The following is a 23007-nucleotide window of genomic DNA, read 5'->3' on the forward strand; positions in this document are numbered from 1 at the left end:
ATGAGAAATCCATTTTAACAAATCATACAGACTCATATCTTTAAGCACAGCTCAACCCTTTTTGGTGAGTTCACGCCAAACTTTTCGAGTGGCACGAATCAATGCAAAGTCAATGATAAGATGCCAATCGAAGTGAATGAGGCAACCCCAAATGAGGAGAATGAATACATGGAATTTGTGTCATTCGCATGAGTTGACGACATTCAAATCGTGCGATGCTGGGGTCATGAAAGCCCATCAGTGTTGGCCTCCTCCAGTTATCACTGTCCCTCCTCGTGGTGTTGAATCAGAAACTAACATGAGTGACGTTTATAAACACAAACAATCACACGAACAATTCTCCACAAGAATGCTATTTTTTTTTCTTGTTTATCTTATCACGTTTTATCTATACAGAACACTAATCAGTGACAAATACTGAGTATGACTTGACTATGCTGAGTATCAGCTAACTGACTATGACAGATGACTAAGCTTCTTATCTGCCTCTATGTACTTTAAGTGCACAAACATAAATGGGTAGAATGCAACTCTAATGTTTAAATTGCTTCTTAGGAACATAGAAGCATGTAGTTGACATTATAAATGGTCCATGGCAGTGCTGTGTATATGTTCATAAGAGCCACCACATTCATCTGCTTATCCCGCCATGCACCAAAACAAACCCCTACTGCTAAACTACATATTTACGTATTTGCTAGAAGGGGAGGCGGAAGAAATAGCAGCGTCAGTAAGTCAGTCTTGGCAGGGAAGGAGGAGGGCATTTTTGAGCAGTGACATCACAGCAACAGAGTGGAAGTGCTCTCCTTTTATAGTCATCTTCTCTCTCTCTCTCTGCCACATTCCTCAGCTACAGAACTCAATCTACTCCTCCTCCTGCCCTCTTTTCCTCCGACTTCACTCCCGCGCCAGCCCAAGTGGTGTGACGCAAACGCAGGGAACAGAGGGAGGAGGAGGAGGAGGAAGGGCGAGAGGAGTTGGTAAACTTTGCGAGGGAGAAGGCAGAAAAATTCCCAGAACCCCCTCCCGTCCGAGCCCTCCTCACCACTTCTCTTTTCCTTTCACTCCACTCTCCTCTCTCTACTTTTACTTTCACGGGCCGGTGTGATTTGGCACAGGCAGTAGACCTGAAGGAATTCATGTCACAGTTCTCTGTTTCCGATTCACAAGAGCACCTTTCATTAAGTTTCTAATGTGTCTTGAGTATTCCTGCTACTCCCAGAACGGCCTCGGGGGAGCCTGTCACATTTCAATACGAAGACAGTATCTTTACTTTAGAGTTTTGTTGAAAAACAAACACACTTTTACTGAGGTTGACAAAGTATTGCATATAGAAGTGAGAAGCCACGACTGCCAACATGAAAAACATACGCACTCATCCCCATGAACAGCTATTACATACATCATATTCTAGTTGCTGTCCTATTTTACAAAACAAGAAGTGAATCTAGAGGAGTATGTATGAACTCATCCAAACAGCAGAAACAGCACCCGTGGGTTGTTGCGCACATATAAAAAAAACAAGATATAGAACTTGGATGGCAGCCTTCTGTAAAGCTATGATCCCACCGGAGTATAATTGTATTTTATATGAATGACATTATAAAGAACAGAATTTTTCTGTTCACCTTTACATGAATTTCTGGGTAAATGAAATATAAGCTTCTTCCAAGCTTTTAAACACAAAAGCCTTCAATGCTACATTGCCCGTGAACCCGAGAGCAAGATGAGTTTTGTCTCATCCTTTGACTGCCTGTTTTTTTCTTTTCTTTCCTGTCAAACAATAGTCTATCTTGTGCTTTACATTTCATTTTCCTGTCTGAATACATTTTGCTAACCCAAAATCTTGATGAACTCACTGGAATGAAAGCACTCTTGCTTGTTTATTGTTTCCTCCATGATTAAGGTTCATTTAACTTTAGATCTACTCCACATGTAACGCCTCTCCCCCAACCCAGGGGTGGAACCACTTTCAGGCTCATATTTAAAAGACATGAGTCAGTCTAATAGATAAAATATGTCTGTTATTGCCAGAATTGTCAGACTTTTATAAACCGTTGCCCTGGTCTGTTCAGTTGCATCAGGCCGTTGGCCAGTATAAGAAAGTCCCTTTGGACAGTTTCACATCTGTTTGTCGTATTAAAGTACATCTTTCACAACTGGCTGGCCCATACATGTTCACTGCACACTTCCTGTTCATGCTCACACTCAGTACATGGTTCTCCTTTTAGACTTCACACTTCCTGTTTTCATGTCCTTTTCTTAATATGGTGGGCTATGAAAAAAAAGTAGCACTGCGTCAGGGCCTTTATCAAGAACAGATGTGTGACATGCATATGTCACACATACATAAGAAAAACAGCTTTCTGTTAAAGGAGAGGCCTACTTTGGTAATGTAGTGAAGCAATCGTTGTATAGGGTGTAGACTAATATTAACAGTGTACTAATAGTGATAGTATTTGTAAAGTGTTTTGTCAGTTTGAAAAGCAATTGTTTTAGTAGTTACACTATGACACAGTGTTTAGTCATCAAAACCCATGTTCTTTTGTTCTTAATAGCTCATGATTCGCAGGCAGCATTTCAAAGCTGTTTGAGGAATAGTTTAGGTCTCGAGGAATTATACTATTTTGTGTTTACTCAGAGTCCAAGAACGTCATGGATGCCTTACTTAAACCTCATAATTCAGTTTTAGGCTGCAGTAATCGATACTGTTGTACTGACAACAGATCAAAGGACTCTGTTTAATATGGAAGAGGTCACTCACGATGACAAAACCACACATAATTGCTCTACAGAGCATTTTAACATTTCATTATTTAGATTTTATGGTCCGCAACTTTACAGTCTTGTGGCTCTCGTCACAGTTCCAGGCGCAGCTGTTTTCAGCAAAGATAAAACCCACTGTGCACATTTAGCAGCTATTTAGCCGTTATTCTTGTCAGAGGTTGGTGAAGACAAGACCAGAGTTAGAAGGAAAGTGAATATTAGACTCAAATTGATTACCAAAAACATGCTGATTTTGGTGCCATATCTTTATCTGCTGGATGTGTAGATGATTAACTGTTGTTTATTAATGTTGATGTGAAGGCAAACACACCATATATGTTCAACCCCATCACACAATTTAACCCTGTCCAACAGCACAGAAATAAAAAAAGCACATTCTGTGCTTGATTCTCTCTGGTAAATAAAACGAAAAAGATTCGCTTTTTGAGGAATTGTACTATTTTTCCAACTTAGTCAGATCAAACCTGTTATCATTGAAACAATAAGCCTAATTTATGCAAACTTTAGTGATGTACGCAAACAATATACATCATCAGAGAAGATTAAAAATGGATGCCTATTAGTTTAAATATTCAGACTTTCCTAAATTGCCTAAATATCCTAATTTTCTACTGCGTGGCACTATTTTCTGTGGGTCACAGACACTGTGATTTACGTCCAGATCCTCAGAAACAACAAAGCCTCGATGCTGAGGGAGCAATATTAAAGCTCAGCTGCTTCTTGTCAGTGGAAGCGTTATTTTAGGAAAAGTGTAGTTAGTTTTAAGCTAAAATCAGCAGTGGGCTTGTGGCCGCTGAGCCAATTCATGACACAGCACACACATCTTAGCCTGGCGGACAATAGGCCTCTCTGTGAGGAAGCGCTCACACACATATGCACATATGCACACTGTTTATACAGGTGGGCAGAAAATGAAGTAGTTAGCGAGGTGTGTGTGTTTGTGTGCCTGTGTGTGTGTGTGTGGTGAGTTTGGTTATTGAAAGGAAAGGAATGGATATGGCGTATGTGTGTTTAGCCTTGGCTTGCCTCCCAAGAATACATACCACAGTGACACTAGCAGTGCAGAGATCAGCTAAATTCCTTATTATGAAAATAAGCATCACAGAAACGTAGAGGAGAGGAAGAGAGAAGGGAGGAAACAAGAGGAGAGGAAAGGTAACGAGAGGAGAAGAGGACGAAGGCAGTATAGAGGAACAAATCAGCCATAAATGGACACAATACCATGAACACCTATACACTTATGCAATACAATGCACGTAATGTACATATGTACATATTACAAAAAATGATCTCAACTCAAGGTCTTTTTAATGGCTTTTCCTGAGCTTTCAACAACATCTCACGGTCTTCTCTTCATCAGCAGATGGAACTGGCTCAAATGTGACCTAAGTGTGGAACGTCAGTGACGTGATAACAAGTGGTTGTGCATGGGGATATTGAAGGGATCTTACCCAAATTTACTGATGAAGACCATGGGATGTGGTTGAAAGCTATGAAAAAACTGGTGAGAACACCAACTTCCATGTTCTACTTCAATATATTCATTCTACCATATGGAGAAAATCAACACCTCTGTTTCAACATATACTACCTTCAGTAGTTTATATATATATATATATACTGGATGAGACATTATGTCCTCCAGCTGTGTAATGTAAACAGTACATTTACAGCATCACACTTAATGTATCGCCCTTCCATCCCGTCTCCCAATGGGATTTCTCAAACAGTGACACTGTCATCATCAAGAAAGCAGTGGTCTAGAAATCACCGTACAAACAAAACACGGTTTACAGCCGTCAACCACACGTAGTTCTGAACCCATAGAGCACATTATTGGGAAGTTACGAGCGTTAGGGCATGCGTACATAGAGACGGTCTCACTTTTTGGGAAGTGACTGTAGCGGTACTGGCAGCTGTAAAAAAAAAAAAAAAAAAGAGGAAGCAGAGATGCTGATGACGCTGGGCAGAGGGTTTGGCGAGCAGCCCAGCAAAGAGTTAACGAGCAAACACTGATGGTTGCTCCGAGAGGTGCCTGTGCTCTCCTTTCCTTTTTGAATGTAGCCTCGTCTCTGGGACACACACACGCACACACACACGTACCATTCATCATCATGACATAATGTTTACATTACTCTGGCTCTTCTTAGGGAGACTGAATCACATCACCTAGAGACGCTCCCAAACAACAAAAACTGAATGTGTGTGTGTGTGTGCGGTAATTTCTGTCATCGCCTTCAGACTTTTCAAAATAATAAAGTAAATATAAATGTAAATATTTCAACAAGTCTTCAAAATGTTCGATGTTTCTTTGCCAAGCATGTTATCATTACAAAGAGGTTTAATGAGCAAACGTTTGTGCTGTGCATCAGATCTAGCCGATTTTGGATGAGGATGAAGGGAGACATTGAAATCTTTATTGTACATTGAAGCATGGTAATATAATCAGCATCATTTCTTACAATATGAAAAACTACATCCCTCCAATACCACAAAAAAACAAGTCAAACAAAGCACTCCAAAAAAACGATCTATATCAAAAGAAAAGGATCGGTCCAGGATACAACTGCTGACTGTTTTATATGATAAATCAGACTAATACCATCAATTCAAGTTTCTGGTGGGGTTTTAGTTTGAAGAACATAACCTAATATTTTGTGACTCCAAAACTGAAATGTCCAAACGGACTATCAGAGCCAAAAACACAGTGCTAGTGGTAGTGTACAAACGGCATAGTATACATCTTCATATTTTTGGGGGATATTTCTAAAGAGAGAAAACAATCTAAATATTTGGAACTGTGGTTGAGTATTCCTTTGTCACATTATACTCAAAATCCAAGATGAATTGAGCAAGAAAGCTATCGCACAGAAATGGCTGCAGGAAAACTCCCCAACCAAGAACGACTGGATTGCAGTTGTGAATGACAAACTATAGAGGGTGTACTACAGACTCTACAGGACTATAATGGAAGCAATATGTAAAAACTGGAAAGAAATTACAGATACTGTATATCCCTCTAAGAAGCAACCTATTACACGTGTCTTTGAGATAATTAAGGTTGCATATGTTATCATAAGTAACAATTTGAAGAATACGAGAATATGTGCTCAACAATCAGATAAAGAAATGTATGCTTTATCCCTCCAGGTCAAACTTTGGACATCAAAACTTAATACTTCCCAGAATCTTGCACGAAAAGATTTAGTCTACACATCAAATTCCAGGACAACATACCATTATGAAACAACTGGCAGCGTCATTGCCATGATTCACAGTTAACAGACATGCTGGCTGGTACAAAACATGGAAACTACTGGGGAAAGATGTCACAGGCACTTCCCATAAAACACAGAAACCCACATACCATAATGACACAAACACACACACACACACACGCACACAAATGCAGACGCAGGCAAACACATCCCTTCAACTCTTATATTGATAAGTAACAGAGAGGAATGACAAGGTGGAAAAATACACCTAACGGCACACATATGAGCACATACACACACAGAGACCCGTTTCTACAACAAGTTTCCTGGATACCAAAGCATAAATAAAAGAATGTGGAAGAGGTAATTTGATATAGGGCTCTAGGTCCATCAGTATCCATCTGATCAGACACACAGATCAATATTATGAGCTGTTGCGTGGATACAGTTGGATGAGCGCAGTGAGAGAATATACAGAGCAGGAATCATCCTTTAGTACATTTTGTGACATGGAGACAAACGCTGACGCTCACATCCACACATCAGCTACTATCGTAGCATTACTATTCGACTCGGGTTAAAGGAGGATTTTTCATACAGACACACACTCTCTCTCTCCAAGGCCATTATGTATAAAGAATATCTTGTAACAAAGCTCTCAAAGTTTAAAATGAAGGTGGAGGTGAAGTCACAGCTGACATGAATAGGTTGTAATGACAAAAAAAAGTTTAAAAAAAGAAACATTCAAACAAAAAATGAATGGCCAAACCTGCTATCCGACTTGATAGGGTCAGACACTGAAAAGTACATGTGCACACAACTATGCAGTGTCTGACCCTATCCGACTTGATAGGGTCAGACACTGAAAAGTACATGTGCACACAACTATGCATTCATAAACACACTGAAAACACACTAGCTATTAAGCCCCATGCCAGTCTTACCACACGAGCCTCACACAGACATAAACAGTGCCTTATAAAACGCTTAAATATAACAGTTTTGAAGCATATCATCTTTTAGATAACAGAATGAACATAATCTAAAAACCTTTCCTACACATGATAGATATGTCTTGCTTGTTTTAAAGCAAGGCTGTGAGGTGAACACAGCAGTTATAGTATATTCACATTGAATATTGTTATTCCGTATGTCCATTTACTACTGAGATCCTTTTTTTTAGAAGCAGAAGAGCAGTTTAAAGAACCATTGTTTGGACTGCACAAGGGACCTCATTATCTGTGCACAAATATCTCCGTGCAGCAGGAACATCCAGTATGTGTCACACAACACTGCCAAAAGGAATTTTTTTTTGTTGTTGTTCCACTCGATTCTGTTTATTTTGAGATTAAATGTGCTTTTGTAAGATGTAATGTTGGCCTCTGGGTTTCGGCACACATTTCTGAACAACAGTCTGTCATGACACGCAGTCTGATAAGGAACATGCATACCCATCATCTCGTCACTATCGCAGTTTCATTTAATTAACCCAAATGACCAAAGGATTCGCCTGAGATCTAACTGGAATAAACATTCCTGTTCTCTCTCAGTCGTCACAAAGACTACAAATGTGATGATGTCATACGTTTTCCACGTCTTCAGCAGCCTTGACAAAAACAAAAAAGGAAAAATATCTTGGGGAATTTTACACTCAAGACATGTCTGACACTGCAGATTATAGCAGATACTGCGTTTTGTCTGTGTGTTCCTCTTTAACCAGCTTCAATAAAAAAATGTGTGTGGCAACATGACTCCATATGACGCTCGTTGTGCATTTGGCTGCACTTCAGTGTGCAAACACCTGACATCACTCTGCACTCTTTTTACGTTAGTGATCTTGTTCCTCTCTAGGCCTGAGGCAGTTATGAAAAAATCCCTTTCTGAGATTTTACTGAAGTAGATTTGTACTAATTAGGTTCAATTATTAGGTCCAATTACTGGCTCTTTTTCTAATAAACTCTGTTGTAAAAACACCAGGCCAAACTGTGACATTTTTTGTTTTTCACATCTACTTTAAGTTAGAATATTTGAAATGCACACAGCCTAATCACAAACACTTATATTGCTTCTTGAATTTTCAAACATAAAACAATTAAACTATCTATCAGAACACTCATTGCCTTTCTCCCTTTTCTTGCCGTCCTCCCCTCTCTTCCACTCTGCCTCCCCGTATCTCTTACCCGCTCCCTGCTTCTGGCTCAACATGTTCCTGCAATTAATTTAAAACATGAAGACTCCATTTTCTTCCTAATCAAAATGATCAGACAGTAAAACTGGAGCTAGGGATTAATTATATTTTGGTAGAGATCTCTGATCACATTCCTTTTCGCCATTTCCTGAATGAGCTCCACATTTAAGGCTTTGCTGGTCCCTCTGGTCACACATGAGGCAAACGGAAACACAAACTGATAAACCATATCTGTGTTATTGCAACAAAGATTTGGCTGTTTGTTTTGTTTTGGGTTCAGGAGGATCTCCAGGAACTGTTGCTTAACACACACACACACACATAGTTGTGTGGACCACTTCCGGGGACTAGGAAATGGTCGCCACTTCCTAGTCCCCCACGGGGGCGACTGTGGCTCACTGGCTTAAGAGGGTTGTCTGGTAACCGCAGGGTCAACGGTTCACTTGTCGAAGTGTCCCTGAGCAAGACACTGAACCCCTGGCTCCCCGGGCACCTGTCATTGGCAGCCCACTGCTCCCTATATACATACAGGGATGGGTCAAATGCAGAGGTCAAATTTTGTGTATATGTATATGACAATAAACAGGGTTTCTTAATTCCCCTGTCTACCAGTCTGTGTTCTGCACTTGGCCTCTTTCTCTAGGCTGTATTTGTGTGTCTCATAAAATGCACTTGTTTCATGTGAAAAGTATGCACAGACAAGAAAAAATAAACAAATATACATATACAGCCTAAGGTAAAAGATGCAGATGCCGTTTCTAATTTCTTTATCCAGAAAACTCTATTAGCCAAATTAATATAATCCACTCAGTGAAGTCCACAGAACTGGCTGGAAATGGTGCAACAGCTCCCCTCACTGGTGAATCAGACACAAAGAGGAATTGTAAATTATATTATGGTGTTTTACATACATTGTCTTTGTCATTAAATCCATTCTACTGCACATTATCTCACGTCACCCATCACAATTCTAATATGAAATGTTTCACACAGCAACCTGTCTTGTGCCAATTAAATCCACAAGTTGAAAAGTTGGTTGTGTAACTGTGCCATGGGGATATTTTTATTATCAAGTCTAACTTTTCATCTTTTTTTGGCTGCCGGAAATGGGTTTCCATATAAAAAGGCATATGATTGTCTTAAAATTAAAGTCTATGCTGCTTTACAGTGTGTAGACTCTACAGTGTACAGTGACCATAAACTACATCTCCCACAATGCATGTCGATTTTGTGACCCGCGAAATGACTTTCCATATTGGCGTTTAACTTTGTCAGTTCAATTTTCTTTCACACTGTGATGGTGAAGGTAAACTTTGTAATCAATCCGTGGTTTACATGTGTGAGGGGGGATCCGTTACACCACTATTAGTCACTCACGGCAACAACATGTTGTCTGTGTGCCGACATTAACACTATCACAACAGGTGGACAGGAGAGGCAACAGCCCGTAAAGCGGTTTTCCAACAAGTTGAAAATGATCGACAAATAATCCCAAAATGTCCCCAAGAAGAGGAAAATTGATCCAAATGGAAGAAAATGTAATGAAAGTGAATACATGTTTGTGCTTCAAGGAGAAAACCGACCGGAATGTCTTCTGTGTTATGAGGCAGTGTCAGTGATGAAGGAATACAATCATAATTAAAAGGATTTATGTTATAATAACAGAAATCAATGTGCTTAGATAAATGTTTACATTTATAACTGCATGTACAACATGTTTACACTTGAATAAACAATAATCAAATGCAGAGACATATTTAACAATATGTTAGGGAGTAGTTATAGTTATACAGTCTTAAAGTTACAACCGGCCCTTTGAGGGCAACCATGATGCTGATGTGGCCCAGGGTGAAAATGAGTTTGACACCCCTGGTCTATAGGCTTCCTCAAGCAGGCTACAGAAATGAAATAACCTTGCCACCTTGACAGCAGAACAATCACAAGGCAGGCAAAAGTAAGACGCAGACAGCCCTACCTTGGTCTGCAGGTTGTTGATGTCCCTCTCTGTACAGTGAGTTACATCCATGAATCAGTGTTACTGTACTCACCTGTCTCCGCGGCCTTCTGTGAATTTAGAGTTGAATGAGTCTCTGCAATCACATCAGGGATCATCGTCAACGACGAAAGGCCCCACACGCCTCATTGAAAGCAGACGTCCCGATGCAGATCCTTAATTTAATAATATAAGTGCATTAATGTGCTTCTACTTTTCCAACTTGGAGCTCTGTCCTCCTGCAAACCGAAGGCACTGGTCAGGACTTTTTTCTTATGGGTGCGATATGAAGTATAGTACTGTGACACAGTTGGGTCCAACCCTATGTAATTAATGGTCGTGGGGCTGATTTGTAATCAAACTTCAATCCACCAGAGGGCAATAGAAGAGAGCAAATGCCAATATGAACAAGCCAGCAAAGTTCTCAGAAAACTATTCATGAATGCACCTTGCTTTGTGCTTGGGGACATTGTCAGGTTGAAACAAGAAAGGGCCCTTTCCAAAACCCTTGCCACAAAGTTCAATGCACACCATACAGTCTAACATATCAAGGGAAGGGCATGGAAATAGTATTTGTACAGCACCTTTCAACAACAAGGCAATACATAGTGCTTTACGTTTGACTCAATTGGTATTAAGACAAAATATAAATTATACACACAGCCATAAAGAGACTATATAAACAGACATGCAAAAGGGATTTCAAAAGAATAAAATATATGAAAATAATAAACCAAAACAGCATAAGGCAGATTAAACAGTAGAATGAGAACTACAGTGCAGCTACAGTGAAGTGCAAGACATGAATATCAATTAAATACGATATGAACTATTATTGTTTATTGTAGCATTAAGAGTTCTCTTAACTGGAAGTGAGGAGGCTAGCCTAACCCATTAAAACATCCACAAAGCAAAAGCACAAAGACATGGGATCAGTGTCCATATAGTGTACCCCATTATGTCTGGTGTAGGACCCCAGATTCTTTGCCCCTTTCCTCCAAAACAAATGAGTTAAAAGAACTGATCTGAACTCTCCTCCATCACTCTCTCACCCTCTCCACCCTGAGTCATTGTCTCCTTTTCCATTGCTACGCCCTCTGTGGACATTTGTCACTGTTATCTTGTTTGTAAAGCCTCTACGTACTCCTCTCTTGCTCTCCTTCTCTCTAGCTTTCTAATTGAATCCACAGGAGTGAATTCCAGCGGGCAGGAGAGGGAGGAGATGATGTCAGAGGTCAGGTGACGACCTCTGACCTGTGAGTAGAACCCTACTGTGTGGCATACCTGGATGTGTGTGCATTAAGCAGAAACAAGAGAGAGTCATAGTTGTTATGTATTTATGCATAACTAAACATTCCAGTGCAGTCACTTCCTCTGTAAACTCAAACAGACAAAGTTTTATTTTTTAGACTTAGTTACAACGCTGCAGGTCTTTCTCTGCCTCTCTCTTCCACACACATCAAATTTACTTTAAAATGAACACTTACAATCAAAGTTTACTAGATTATGGATCAATAAATGTGGTCAACATGCACCTCTCACTCGTTTCCTCTCGGTTTGGGCTGATAACGCGGCTGGACACGCCGCTCGTTAATTGCTCCAATAACATCTGCTTCCTCTGCATGTCGGCATTGGTAGAGTTATAAAATGCTGTCGATCGGTAATCAAGGCTGCTGTTGTTTGTTTTCCTCTGGAAAAGGGTCGCATGATAAGGGTGTGACGAATCAGGGGAATACTAGTCATGACTCTGAAGACCCAATCAAGTAGCGAACGCGGGTTTCCACGGTATTGTTTCCAAACTAATGCGGTTCCGCCTGTCTAGACTAGGAGGTAACCCCGGAGTTGTGAAACGTATCCGTCCTTGGAAGCGTTTTTAAACTTTAAAAACGTAAACTTTTAAAGCTCTAAAACTCGGGATTAGTGTGGATGCTAAGTGTAAACATAGCAAAAGATATGGGTTTTAAAATGGAAACGTATAGTGTGGACATGGCCTAATACTTAGATGCGGGTACCAATTGTAGATTTACTAAAATGTCACTGTCAGGGAAACTCTTCCTAAATCCCCAACTCTCTCTGTGACTCCCTATAAGCACAAACACACACAAATGCACACACACGCACACACCCACACACACACACACACACACACACACACACACACACACAAGCAAATGGGGCAGGGGCTACAAAGAAGGAGGGGGGGGGGGGGTAAAAGAGGAGCAGATGTTCATCAGGTCTACAGATCCCTCCTCCCCTCTCCTTAATATTCCAATGGCAATAGTAGCCCCTTATCTGAAGAAGCCTGTGAGGGGCTGTGGAGGAATGACTTCACTTAATCATGAGGCTTTCAAAAGGCTGAGTGTGCAAGTGTGTGTGTGTCGTTCTCTCCAACACACACAAAACAAATGGCGTTACAATACAATTGTTTCACAAGTTGTCTACAGATTCACACACACACACACACACACACACACACACACACACACACACACACACACACACACAGTTGTGATTATGGATTAGCTAGCTCTCCTACCCTGCCTGTCCTTTTCTTACATCCCCAAACTAGCCCTCAGACTATTTCTTTCTGTTAGTGGAAACACACTGCAATGTATTTTCATAAGGAGTTCTCTCAAATATATATCGTTTTATAGGGCAAGCCCACGGTGCAATGTCACCTCTGCAAATCTCTTCTAATATCAAGCAGATGTTGAACCAGTAAATGCCTTCCTAATGACTTGGCTAATTATTTCACCGCAGTAATATTACTTGACAAAGCAAGGGAATGCGTCCCATGACACATGTTTATGAATCTGGTTGATTATTCCCAAATCTGTAACCTGGTTGCAGAGCCAGTCTTAACGAAACCACCTCTTTCCTTCCTAATGCCTTACTCTCATTTCCTGCATCCTCATTTCTTCTAAATAGCCCCCAATCCTGCCCCTTCATCCCTCTCCTCACCCCCATCTCTTTCCCTTCTAACAAGCCCTTCTATCCACCCATTCACTGTCCTCTGTGTGTGTGTGTGTGTGTGTGTGTGTGTGTGTGTGTGTGTGTGTGTGTGTGTGTGTGTGTGTGTGTGTGTGTGCGTGTGTGTACGGGGGTAGCGTCGCAGAGGGCGGGCTATTAGTTTGTTAGTTGGTCCTGCAGCTCATTGAGCTCATTGTGCTCCAAAGGCCCTCCAGCCCAGCTGGACTCAACAAGAAGCAAGAACTCTCTTTCAAACCACTCTCCTCCTTTCTCCTTTCTCCTCCCTCCTCCCCTCCCCCTTTCCTCCAGAAAACTCCCTTTCTCTCTCGACTCCCAGTAATCCCCAACTCACCCAAGAGGGATTTGTTTATAGAAGTTAACTGTACCTGCTGACCAAATAGCTTGTTTACAGATAACACTTGTTAACTGAACCAAATGAATAGACGGTTTGAGGTTTACCTCAAGGCACTTGTGTTGTTGACATCTTGTTAATGACTTGCTGTTTGCAGTGGTGATCTTCATCTTCGGTTAAAAAACAAACACGCAGAGCCAACCTCTTAAGACAATATATTAATTAGGGCAGTCGCTCACGTCTGGAATTGCACCCAAAGGTCAGTCGCAATATAATTAGGCCTTGATCACACTTGGCATTAATTGCACCTCGGGTGAAAGCAGACTGCTTTATATATACAGGAGGAAGCACAGCCAAAAAAAGAAGACTGTGATCTTGGTTATGTGTCCACTGTGTCTTTTAAGGCTAAAATACATTTTTAAAATGTGTCCGCATAGTGATGTTGGAAATGCAAAATACATTCCTGACTGCATTGAAGTTTTTAGTGTGCATATTCTATGACAAAACCCCCCAAGCTACTTTGTCAATGCGGAATAACATTTTATTCCCATTTTTATTTGGACCACACAGCACATACGACTTAGCCACTGCAATGCTGAAATATGTCATTTTTTTCTGTTCAGAAGTGGTACGTTTCTTGATGGTGAATTTAGATGTGAATGAGGAAGTGAAGTATAATAACATAAAGTATAACAACAAAAGGCCACCCAAATGTCACTCAAGACGCATTTAGGATGCTACAGTCCATCTTAATTGGATCTCTACCCAATCTGATGTATCTGGACGATACTGCGTCTAGACTTGACATTATGAAGCTATACATACGGTGCTGGTTTCAGAGGCGTTCACAAGAAATGAATGCCCATTTTCTTTATGAAGATTTAGCTTCGTGGCAATTTTGTTAGTAACGGCAAAGTTTGACCGGACAGAAAAGAGGAAAGACGTGCAAAGAAGACCTGCTGAAAGAATGTTATGTTACCATGGCACAAGTGCGCTGGACACCAAGATACTTCTTAAACACCTTTAACTGCAGGTATGTGAGGAAAGACACCAATTCAGCTACAAAATAAGTCAAAATACAGCTGGCTGAGTCAACCTTCAGGATGTATAGAGCAGACCTATAGGCCTACCATTACATCATCACAGTACTGGGGGGATGGGGAGGGGGTTGAGACCCCACCCCCCCGTTATACACACACAAACACACACATTTAAGGGTGACCACTTGGCTGGACCAAAACAAAGCTTTTTGGCGGGCTTTGTTCTCAGCTGAACTCATCTTTCGAAAGGGGCTCAGAGCCTTTTCCTGCTTTCAAGAACTTTCATACTTTGGAGGCCCAGCAATTTCTGATGTTTTTCTTTCTTCTTTGCTCTAATGAGGACTGTACATTTTTCAGTTTCTTTCCCCTGTAGGTGCAGCCAACTGTTAGCAACTGTCGCAACCCTCCTTACAATCCAAGGGGTGTGACAACTTCACTCCTGGCAGACCTGCGTGGGTGTGTTCTTGAAATTCTGTCTTTGTGGCCTTTTTTTTGTCTGAGCTTACTTTGACAATTCCTCCAGGCTATAGGGTTTAGGGTTATACGTTGGGTTGTGGTTAGTTTAAGGTTTGGATTTGGGGAAATAAAATGTTGCTTCGACTTTTCTGATCCTTGCAAAGATAGAGGAACAAACCTGTGTGTGTGTGTGTGTGTGTGTGTGTGTGTGTGTGTGTGTGTGTGAGTGGGATATTCTCATGGCTCTGTTCTGCAGTGGGATTTTTCACACTTTACCTTTGAAATAAAAGACTTCACTCCTCCTTGTCTGTCTCATGGGGCTCAGCTGTAGGCCTACCGTCTTTTCTACCAATGTGTTCAGTGCTCCTGTTTTCTGCATGTACTCCTGTTTTTGACCTTGTGGCTGCCATTTCTTGTTACTGTTGTCTACTTTTCTATTTCTTGAGGCCCCCTTTGTGTCAAAGCCTTTCTTTAGTTTGTTTCAGCTACTACCAGTGTACCTCCTCTGTCCCATCTGATTAAAACCGTATGTCCTAAATGGCTTAAAATAATTAGAATATATACTTTGATATAAATAAAAATAAAATATATCTTTATATATTAAAGGAATTAAAAATAGGTCAGGTAAAAGGACGTTTTTCGAGCAGTCCCCATCATGTTTTCATCAGACAGTGGTCTGATGAAAACAACTTTGGGCTGACTCACAGAGGCGTGGGAGGGGCTAACGGCAATGTTAGGTTTTAAATCCACACGTGGTCTAGGGGTTCTTGGGCTTGTTTAGCACCGCGCACACAACCAGAAACTTCTGAGCAACTCATGCCAGCGAGTGGCCCACGTCTATCAACTGCGGGGGCAGACGAGATCGGACGAAAACTTTTGACAACTCAGCGAAATGCCATCCTTCCCCCTCAACCAGTTCGCTGACCTGGAAGAGATGATGTGCAAGGTAAACGCGGAGCGCAAAGAAAAGTTGAGTTGAGCAAAAAAGTTGGCTAGGTCATGGGGTGTTAACGCTAGCTAACTGGCTACACTGCTAACTTTACGCTGCTAGCTCTCTTCGTCTGTTCAAGTGTTGTTTAGCAGATGCTGCTGTTGTCCGGTATCAACCGTTTGTTTTTAACCGGTGGCTTTATCGAGCTTTTGGCTTTTTTTTTTTTGTTGTGATTGAAAGTTAACTTTCCCTAACTTGTTTAAGTTGGTGTTGCGATTCGTCGTAACATGGGCCCATTAAATCGTCTACTCACTCACTAACTAACGTTAGCCCATGTAGTGATTTAACGCTAGTACTAGTGAGCTAACGTTGACCTGGTTAAGCTAACACCACCGCTGGTCACAGAGGTTAATTACAACTGAATGAGTTAGAGCCGTTGACAACCTAGCGTTAACTTTATGCTCGAAACAACACAAAAAAGTTAGTTAAAGTTGTCAATATGCGTTGATAACACTGAGAAGTGTTTAATTCACTATATCCTAGTTAGTAGAAGCAAGCTGTGTACCAAACTAATACTATAATTTAGGAACAACTGCACGAGGGCGTTACTAACTTTACTTCATACGATAGCAATATAACGCTCCTTGGTTAGCTATATCCTGCCCTTGCTTACTTTAATCACAATAGAAAATGCAAGTGTAGGTTCCAGGTTAAACCCTGTTTGGTCACGTTAGTGTGGACAAATAAAGGAAGGAAAGAGTGTTGCTGGATTTTGATCATGTTTGTGTGAATAAAGTCTTGTAACTGCAAATCCATCGAGCAAGTTTAAAAGGGACTTGCTCTGCTCAAATGGCAGCATTGAAATTATTATTTCATTAATTATTTTCAATTCATCATCTCGTGGTGACCGATCCATAAATACCAGTCCAATAATCGGTCTGCCTGGTTTCCCTGTCTGTCCTGTAGCTGCTTATATAAGACACTGGGCCTGTTTGGTCCTTTAGAGGAAATTAGTTTGAGACAAAATGCAATCCTAAAAGAGGGCGGGTCACATTAGAAGTATTGCTAACTGAAGTACCATGCGGCTAACTTTGTGGTGTCTGTATTGCATGGCAACAAAACACAAGAAGTTTGTTTTTATGTATACTTGTATGCCAGTATTTAATACCGATCATCCATGAATAAAGTTCTTTATACAGTACATGAATTTATTCTGCCAGACATGTAAAAAACAAAACGGTAATATGCATTATTTATTAATAGTAAAATATATCTGCTAATGTTGTTCTGTCTGTTTCTTTTTACAGCAGTTACTGAATCTTGACTTGAAGGAGCAGAACCGACCACCTCCGTCATCCTCCGTCAGTCTGGCAATGGGATCACCGGGCTGCATTGGTCAGCCGCGTAGCAACACGTCGTTCTCCCTGTCGTCTCTCGCCTGCCTCCCCGCTGATCCGTCAGACGGTGTATTTCTGACCTCCAGCCAATGGGGGGAGCAGCCAGAAAGCCCTCTGCCCACCCAGCTCATTAATTCCACCCAGTGGGCCAAGTCAGGCTTCCTTGCCCAGCGCTCCCTCAGCATGGTGGAGACCGGCAGCACCACAGCAGCAAGTCTTGGCTGGCCGGGGACTGACCTAACGCACTCCCAAAGTGACATCAGCCCCACTGCACTGAACACCAGCTCCTCTTCCCTTTCCTCCTCGCGCTATAAGACTGAACTGTGTCGGTCTTTCACCGAGAGCGGCTTGTGCAAGTACGGCGGGAAGTGCCAGTTTGCCCACGGGCTGGACGAGCTGCGAGATCTCAACCGGCATCCGAAGTACAAAACCGAGCCGTGTCGCACGTTTCACACCATCGGCTTCTGCCCCTACGGGATGCGCTGCCACTTCGTCCACAACAACGAGGAGGAGGAAATCAAACATTCCCCCGCTCGCTCCTCCTCGTCCTCTTCCTCCAGCATTCCCCAGCAGCCGCCTTCCTCCTTCCGCTCGCACAGACCTCCTCTTGTCAGACAGAGCTTCAGCTTCGCTGGGTTTCCCTCTGCTCCCCTTCAGCCTGCCCTTCCTGCTCACCCTCCTGCCACTGCTTTTTTCACGCGTGAACCTCCGGCCTCTCCTCCTTCCTGCGCTGACATTACCGACCTCCTTTCTCATGCCTTCCTAGAGATGGACTCTGCCTTCGAGGCCTCCCCTGCCGACCAGTACCAGCCCCCCATAAGCCAGGTCACTGCAGCGGACCCCCGGTCTCCATTCCTGCCTTCCCCAGACTCCGGCTGTTCTCCGAGCGGGCTGTCTCCGACCGCCTCCCCTTCCCTGAGGCAGAGTCCCAATGCTACTGGGGTCTTTCCGGGGCCACTGGGTGCACGATCCCTGTCCTACACCTCTCTGTCAGACCAAGACCAGGATGGAAGCAGCTCTGCTAGCTCGCTCAGTGGCTCTGAATCCTGCGGAGGCATTAATGAAGTCAACGGCAAGCGTCTGGCTGTATTCAGTCAGCTCTCTGTTCCTGAGGATGCTACTGGGTTCTGCCTTCAGGCTGCAGTATGAACACAAACATACATTCATATTTATATAAACATGCAGAACGACATAATATATGCTGTACACACGTATAGCCACATTCAAGCGCGCACACACACACACACACACATACACACACACACACTAGAAGCCTATAAATGCACACGTACACTCAAACGGCAGCGACACCTCAGATGTTCTTTGCTCCTGTGTGGCATCAAAGGAAACAAAGACATATTGACTGAAACAGAAAGCACAGAGAGATTCGCCTATTCGATCAATGTGGTTTAACTCTCACTGCCGTATGCGTAAGGGAAGCGACAGTGCAGAACCCTGAAATGTGTGTTGCCACCAAAATGGAGTTTATATCAAAGACAGAAGTTATATAGTGCTTGAGGCGAATGAAGCTCAACCAAAATCATATGTTAGGATGACAAATAGCGACAAAGATATTGTAATCACAGTGTGATGAGTCCAACCACACCATTTCTATTACCCTTATACCAATTTCTGGGTGATCAAAAGAATGTGACGAAGCCAAAGACGTCTTTGTAGCTCAAACGTTTTGATTATGGTAGCACAGACACACTATGTTAACTGTACACAGTATTGTTGAAACTGTTGTTTTTTTTTTTTATATGTAAATGCAGTCTGAGGTTATGTTTAGATCACTAGCCTTGAACCCGAATGTTAAGTTTTTAAACGAATGAAGTGCCTGTTGCGTTATTTAGCAGGTCACGTGTTGAAGCGATATTTGCTGGTTTGTTAGGAGAGATGTGTGGATGGGGGTGCAGGTCTCTTTATTTAGCCAAATAAGCTAGAGTTCAAGTCTCCTTGTTGTTAAGACGACTACAAGTGTTCTTTTGTGTCTTTGTGTATTATTGATAAACTGCCACCAGTAAACTGTCAAATGACCTGATACAGCCTGCCTTACAGGGGGAGGGGGGGACGGGGAGGGGGGGAATTCAGTTTGAGCTTAAGAAAGAAAAAAGGCCATGTGGGCTTCACCATACTTTCTCATATCCCATGTCCATGACTTGCCGACTGGAAAAGCAGGGCATTTGTATGTCTTTGGCTTTGATGTGTGAAATGTGCCAGCCCAAATTGCAGAATATCCATCAACACTGAGTTTAAAGATAGACTAAAAATAACCAAACGAATGAGATGCCATCACACAATTCTGCTTTTTATTTTGTGTAAACCGATATGATCTGAAAAAGGCACTTGGCATGGAAGGAAATTTTAATCAAGTCATGTGAATCTTTCATGTCCTGTTTTACCTCTGGCATTTTTCCTAAATATGTGTTTTAGATTATCTTAAACGCAACATTCCCAGGAGCAGTTTTCTTTTTCTTTTTTTTTTTTTCCTCTTGTCCAAAGGCAGCACTGGTGTTACATTTTCGATAAATATTCATGTTTTTGTGACTCGGCACACCATATTTCATCTCGCCGTCGATATTAATTCTTCCTGTTTTGGCTTTGTCCTGTTAAGAATGTGTAGCGTTCCTGGTCACATGTACGTGAACTGATGCCTCACTGAGCTCGAGCCAGCATTGTGTAGGGTTAGGGTATGTATGCTTAGTGTTATAGAAGTGTTACTTGTGTGTTTTATGACATAGTTGGTTAGAAGAACAGACACTGTGCTGTTACTGGTCTATTTAAAATCGCCTTTCCATCAACATGTTTATGGCCTGTTTAGTGTTAAAGGTGATCTTTAGTAAATTAATTTCTTTAATTTATTTTAACATATTTATAGAGGACTTTGAGTTGGTGATGCTTGTATCAAGTTTAATATATTTGGTTTCTCTTTTTTGCTATTTTGTACCGGAAATAAAGTTTTTTTTTTTTTTGATTCTTTTTTTTTTTAAAGTAATTTAAGTTTGTTTTGAGATTCATGGGGTTACACTTAAAATGATTAATCAGGTAGAATCTATACAGGCATGTGTGGCACATCTGCTCAGAACCCTTGTATTGAGGTGCTGCTGCAACAATGCAGAGGTTACGACACTCGTATGTTTCCTTTCCTGTGTAGTATATGTGCAACAATGTTCACACATTTGTGAACAAGAAAGAAAGGAAGGAAGAAAGCAAGCAGGAAACCAGTGAACTGTCAGTTATGATTTTCAGTGTAGATAACATTCCCCCAGTGGCCCTTTGCTGTACACACACACAGTCAAAAGTAGGTTGGTAAGTTTTTCAGTTAATATCTTAGTTTAGACTGACTGATAAGCTAGTGATGTTTTACGGGACAGAAACTGGATGTCAATTCATTTTTATGTAGGATTTTTCGATTTTAGTTTTTTTACGAGGCTAGAACATTACTTTAAAAAAACGTCCGCCTCAAAATCACCACATACTGGGACATGGTTTCACTGGAAAGGAAAAGAAAGTTTGCTTTAAGCTGTGGAAAAAGACAATATACTCTGTGTGATTTTTGGATTACGGATCATTTCTCAGTTCCTTCAGAACGATTAGCATATATAATTGCAGACCAGAGACTTCTATTTTCATCCACAAATGACACTGTAAAAGAGTGAAACACAACAGGACCTCCTTGAGCAGCAAATGAATTACAGTTACTCTGTGATGGAGCCTCATGTTCTAACAAACTAGTGTTGCTGATTGATCTGTAAGAGTTTAATTCAGGGCTATTTTTCTGATTGCACTGAATAAAAGAAGTAAATCTATTCATGCAAGGTTAGCTATAATAGTCAACCAGTCTGCTGTAGGACAGCAAGACACTAGTGTGTGTGTGTAGTCATGCCATTGAGATTTCATGTGGAGATAAGTCTTTTGTTTAGGGTTTAATCTGACCAATCCTGGGCTCCCACCCATGTCCCTTCTCCCTCACTGAATCCATCCTTCCTCCCTCACTTTGTTCCTCTCCTTTCTATCAGTTATGTCCCCTCAACACTTTCTTGCTCTGCGTGGCAGCTGAGTACTAAACTTTAATCTTCTGTTGCTACGGTGAGCAGAAGACGTTTGTGCTGGCATTGGGAGGGTTAAACCACAAAATGTAATTGGTCCTTGTAAAAATCCAACTATATATGATAAAACGGGAAAACAACCAGGGATATAAAACCAGTTTGTGGTCTAAATTGTCTTAATTACATTAAGTTTGTGAAGAATGTTTACATCAAACTAATATGGTATTTCATCATCGCTTAAAAAATTAGTCATGATGGTAAGATTTAGATTTTTCCTCCATTCACGATGTCTATCAAAAAAAAAACAGGGCTATAGATGCATGCACATGGTTGACCCCCCCAGGAATCTCTTTTAATGCACACAAGAGTTGTCACTGTTAACATGAGATGGGCTGGCTGTCTTGGAATGAGTAGTGGCTGTTAGGGGGTTAAAGGCATGTGTGTGTTTGTATGGTTTCTGTGTGTGTGTGTGTGTGTGTGTGTGTGTGTGCTGAATTGTGTCTGATAGACATTCTCCCACACTCTTGCCCTGTGGGACACAGGCAGGCAGATGGCTGTATTCAAGTCCACCACAGGTCAACATATGGCCCTGAGAGACAACGTTTGTTTGTGTGTGTGTGTGTGTGAGAGACAGAGAATCTCCCTCTTAGGCTGGTATGCATGAGTGAAGGAAGTTGAATGAGTAAGAATTGGGATAATAGTGGGGTAATAGTGGAGGCCTACATAAAACGCTGTGGAATAAGTTGCGAGACAAAGAAGTGGGACAATTTGAGAGGATGAAGGCCGGCACATCAGAAGCCAGCTAGCAATTGGCTAAGCTCCTACTGTTTCCTGACCAGCTAACTATTAACGTTAGTGCTAAATATATCAGTCTAATGATTACCACACTAGTGCTAGTCCACCTAGACAACTTCTAGGTACTTCACTCCTGAGAATACACATGCTTAAATATTAAATAGCTACAGCTAACTAGCTCCAGCAGACTATCAATACCGTCCTTCTGTTAGCATCCAAGTAGCATAAAAAAACTTATGGAGCAGCCTAAACACTTAGTCCTGCTCTATTCAGACTTGTGGGTGTTGTGCAGCTGCATGTGATGAATTAACCACTTCATTGACGTTGTTTTGGACCCCAATTTAGTACTGGCATAACCAAATTGTCAGGGTTCAACAATTACTTTAAACGGCATCTCTGCCTACAAACTGCAGTGAGCCTTCGAGGAAATCTAACCCAGATCAATAGTCTCTGACAACTTCTCACACAAAAGACTTCAGTCAGTCCATGTGGACAGTGTTGCTCAATTCTAGCAAGTCATCAATTTGAGAGGATGAATGCCGGTTTTACTTGCACCCCCCCCAGCACCTCCTTTCTTTCTTCTAGCTCCTGAACACACCCCTCCTCCTCCCATCCTTCATTGACCGTTCCTCTTTGTGATATTGTGATGCAGGAGGAAGTGAAGCGAAGCCATGTAGAGCAGCACAGAACAGCTGTGAGCTGAACTCTCACCATCACCCCTCAATTGTAGCGAGCCAGTCCCCAGTTTCCCCTCAATTTATAATTTGTACATTTATACATGAAACTTTTCTCACCTTCTTCCTCCTTCTCTTCTCCTACACTGCTTCCCCC

General features: G+C 41.7%; 1 protein-coding gene across 3 annotated transcripts; it reads left to right on the plus strand.

Moving 5' to 3' along the window:
• Positions 1-15698: 15698 nt before the first annotated feature.
• Positions 15699-22918, plus strand: LOC116391094 (mRNA decay activator protein ZFP36L1). Of its 3 annotated transcripts, none has more exons than XM_031861354.1 (2): positions 15699-15973; positions 17243-22918. In XM_031861354.1, the coding sequence occupies exon 2, from the start codon at positions 17309-17311 to the stop codon at positions 18479-18481; it is 1173 nt and encodes a 390-aa protein (XP_031717214.1). In that variant the 5' UTR covers positions 15699-15973; positions 17243-17308; the 3' UTR covers positions 18482-22918. The 3 variants fall into 3 exon arrangements, with proteins under 3 accessions (XP_031717214.1, XP_031717212.1, XP_031717213.1); XM_031861352.1 differs by having other exon boundaries at positions 15699-15950; XM_031861353.1 differs by having other exon boundaries at positions 15699-15950; positions 17246-22918.
• Positions 22919-23007: the final 89 nt, after the last annotated feature.

Source organism: Anarrhichthys ocellatus, unplaced genomic scaffold, assembly GCF_004355925.1.
Source record: "Anarrhichthys ocellatus isolate YVR2014 unplaced genomic scaffold, GSC_Weel_1.0 scaffold24, whole genome shotgun sequence".
NCBI lineage: Eukaryota > Metazoa > Chordata > Actinopteri > Perciformes > Anarhichadidae > Anarrhichthys > Anarrhichthys ocellatus.

Coding starts and splice junctions, on each gene's coding strand:
- LOC116391094 (XM_031861352.1), top strand. CDS start 15,897: ATGCCATCCTTCCCCCTCAACCAGTTCGCTGACCTGGAAGAGATGATG. Junction 15,951..17,242: donor TGGAAGAGATGATGTGCAAG/GTAAACGCGGAG, acceptor TTCTTTTTACAG/CAGTTACTGAATCTTGACTT.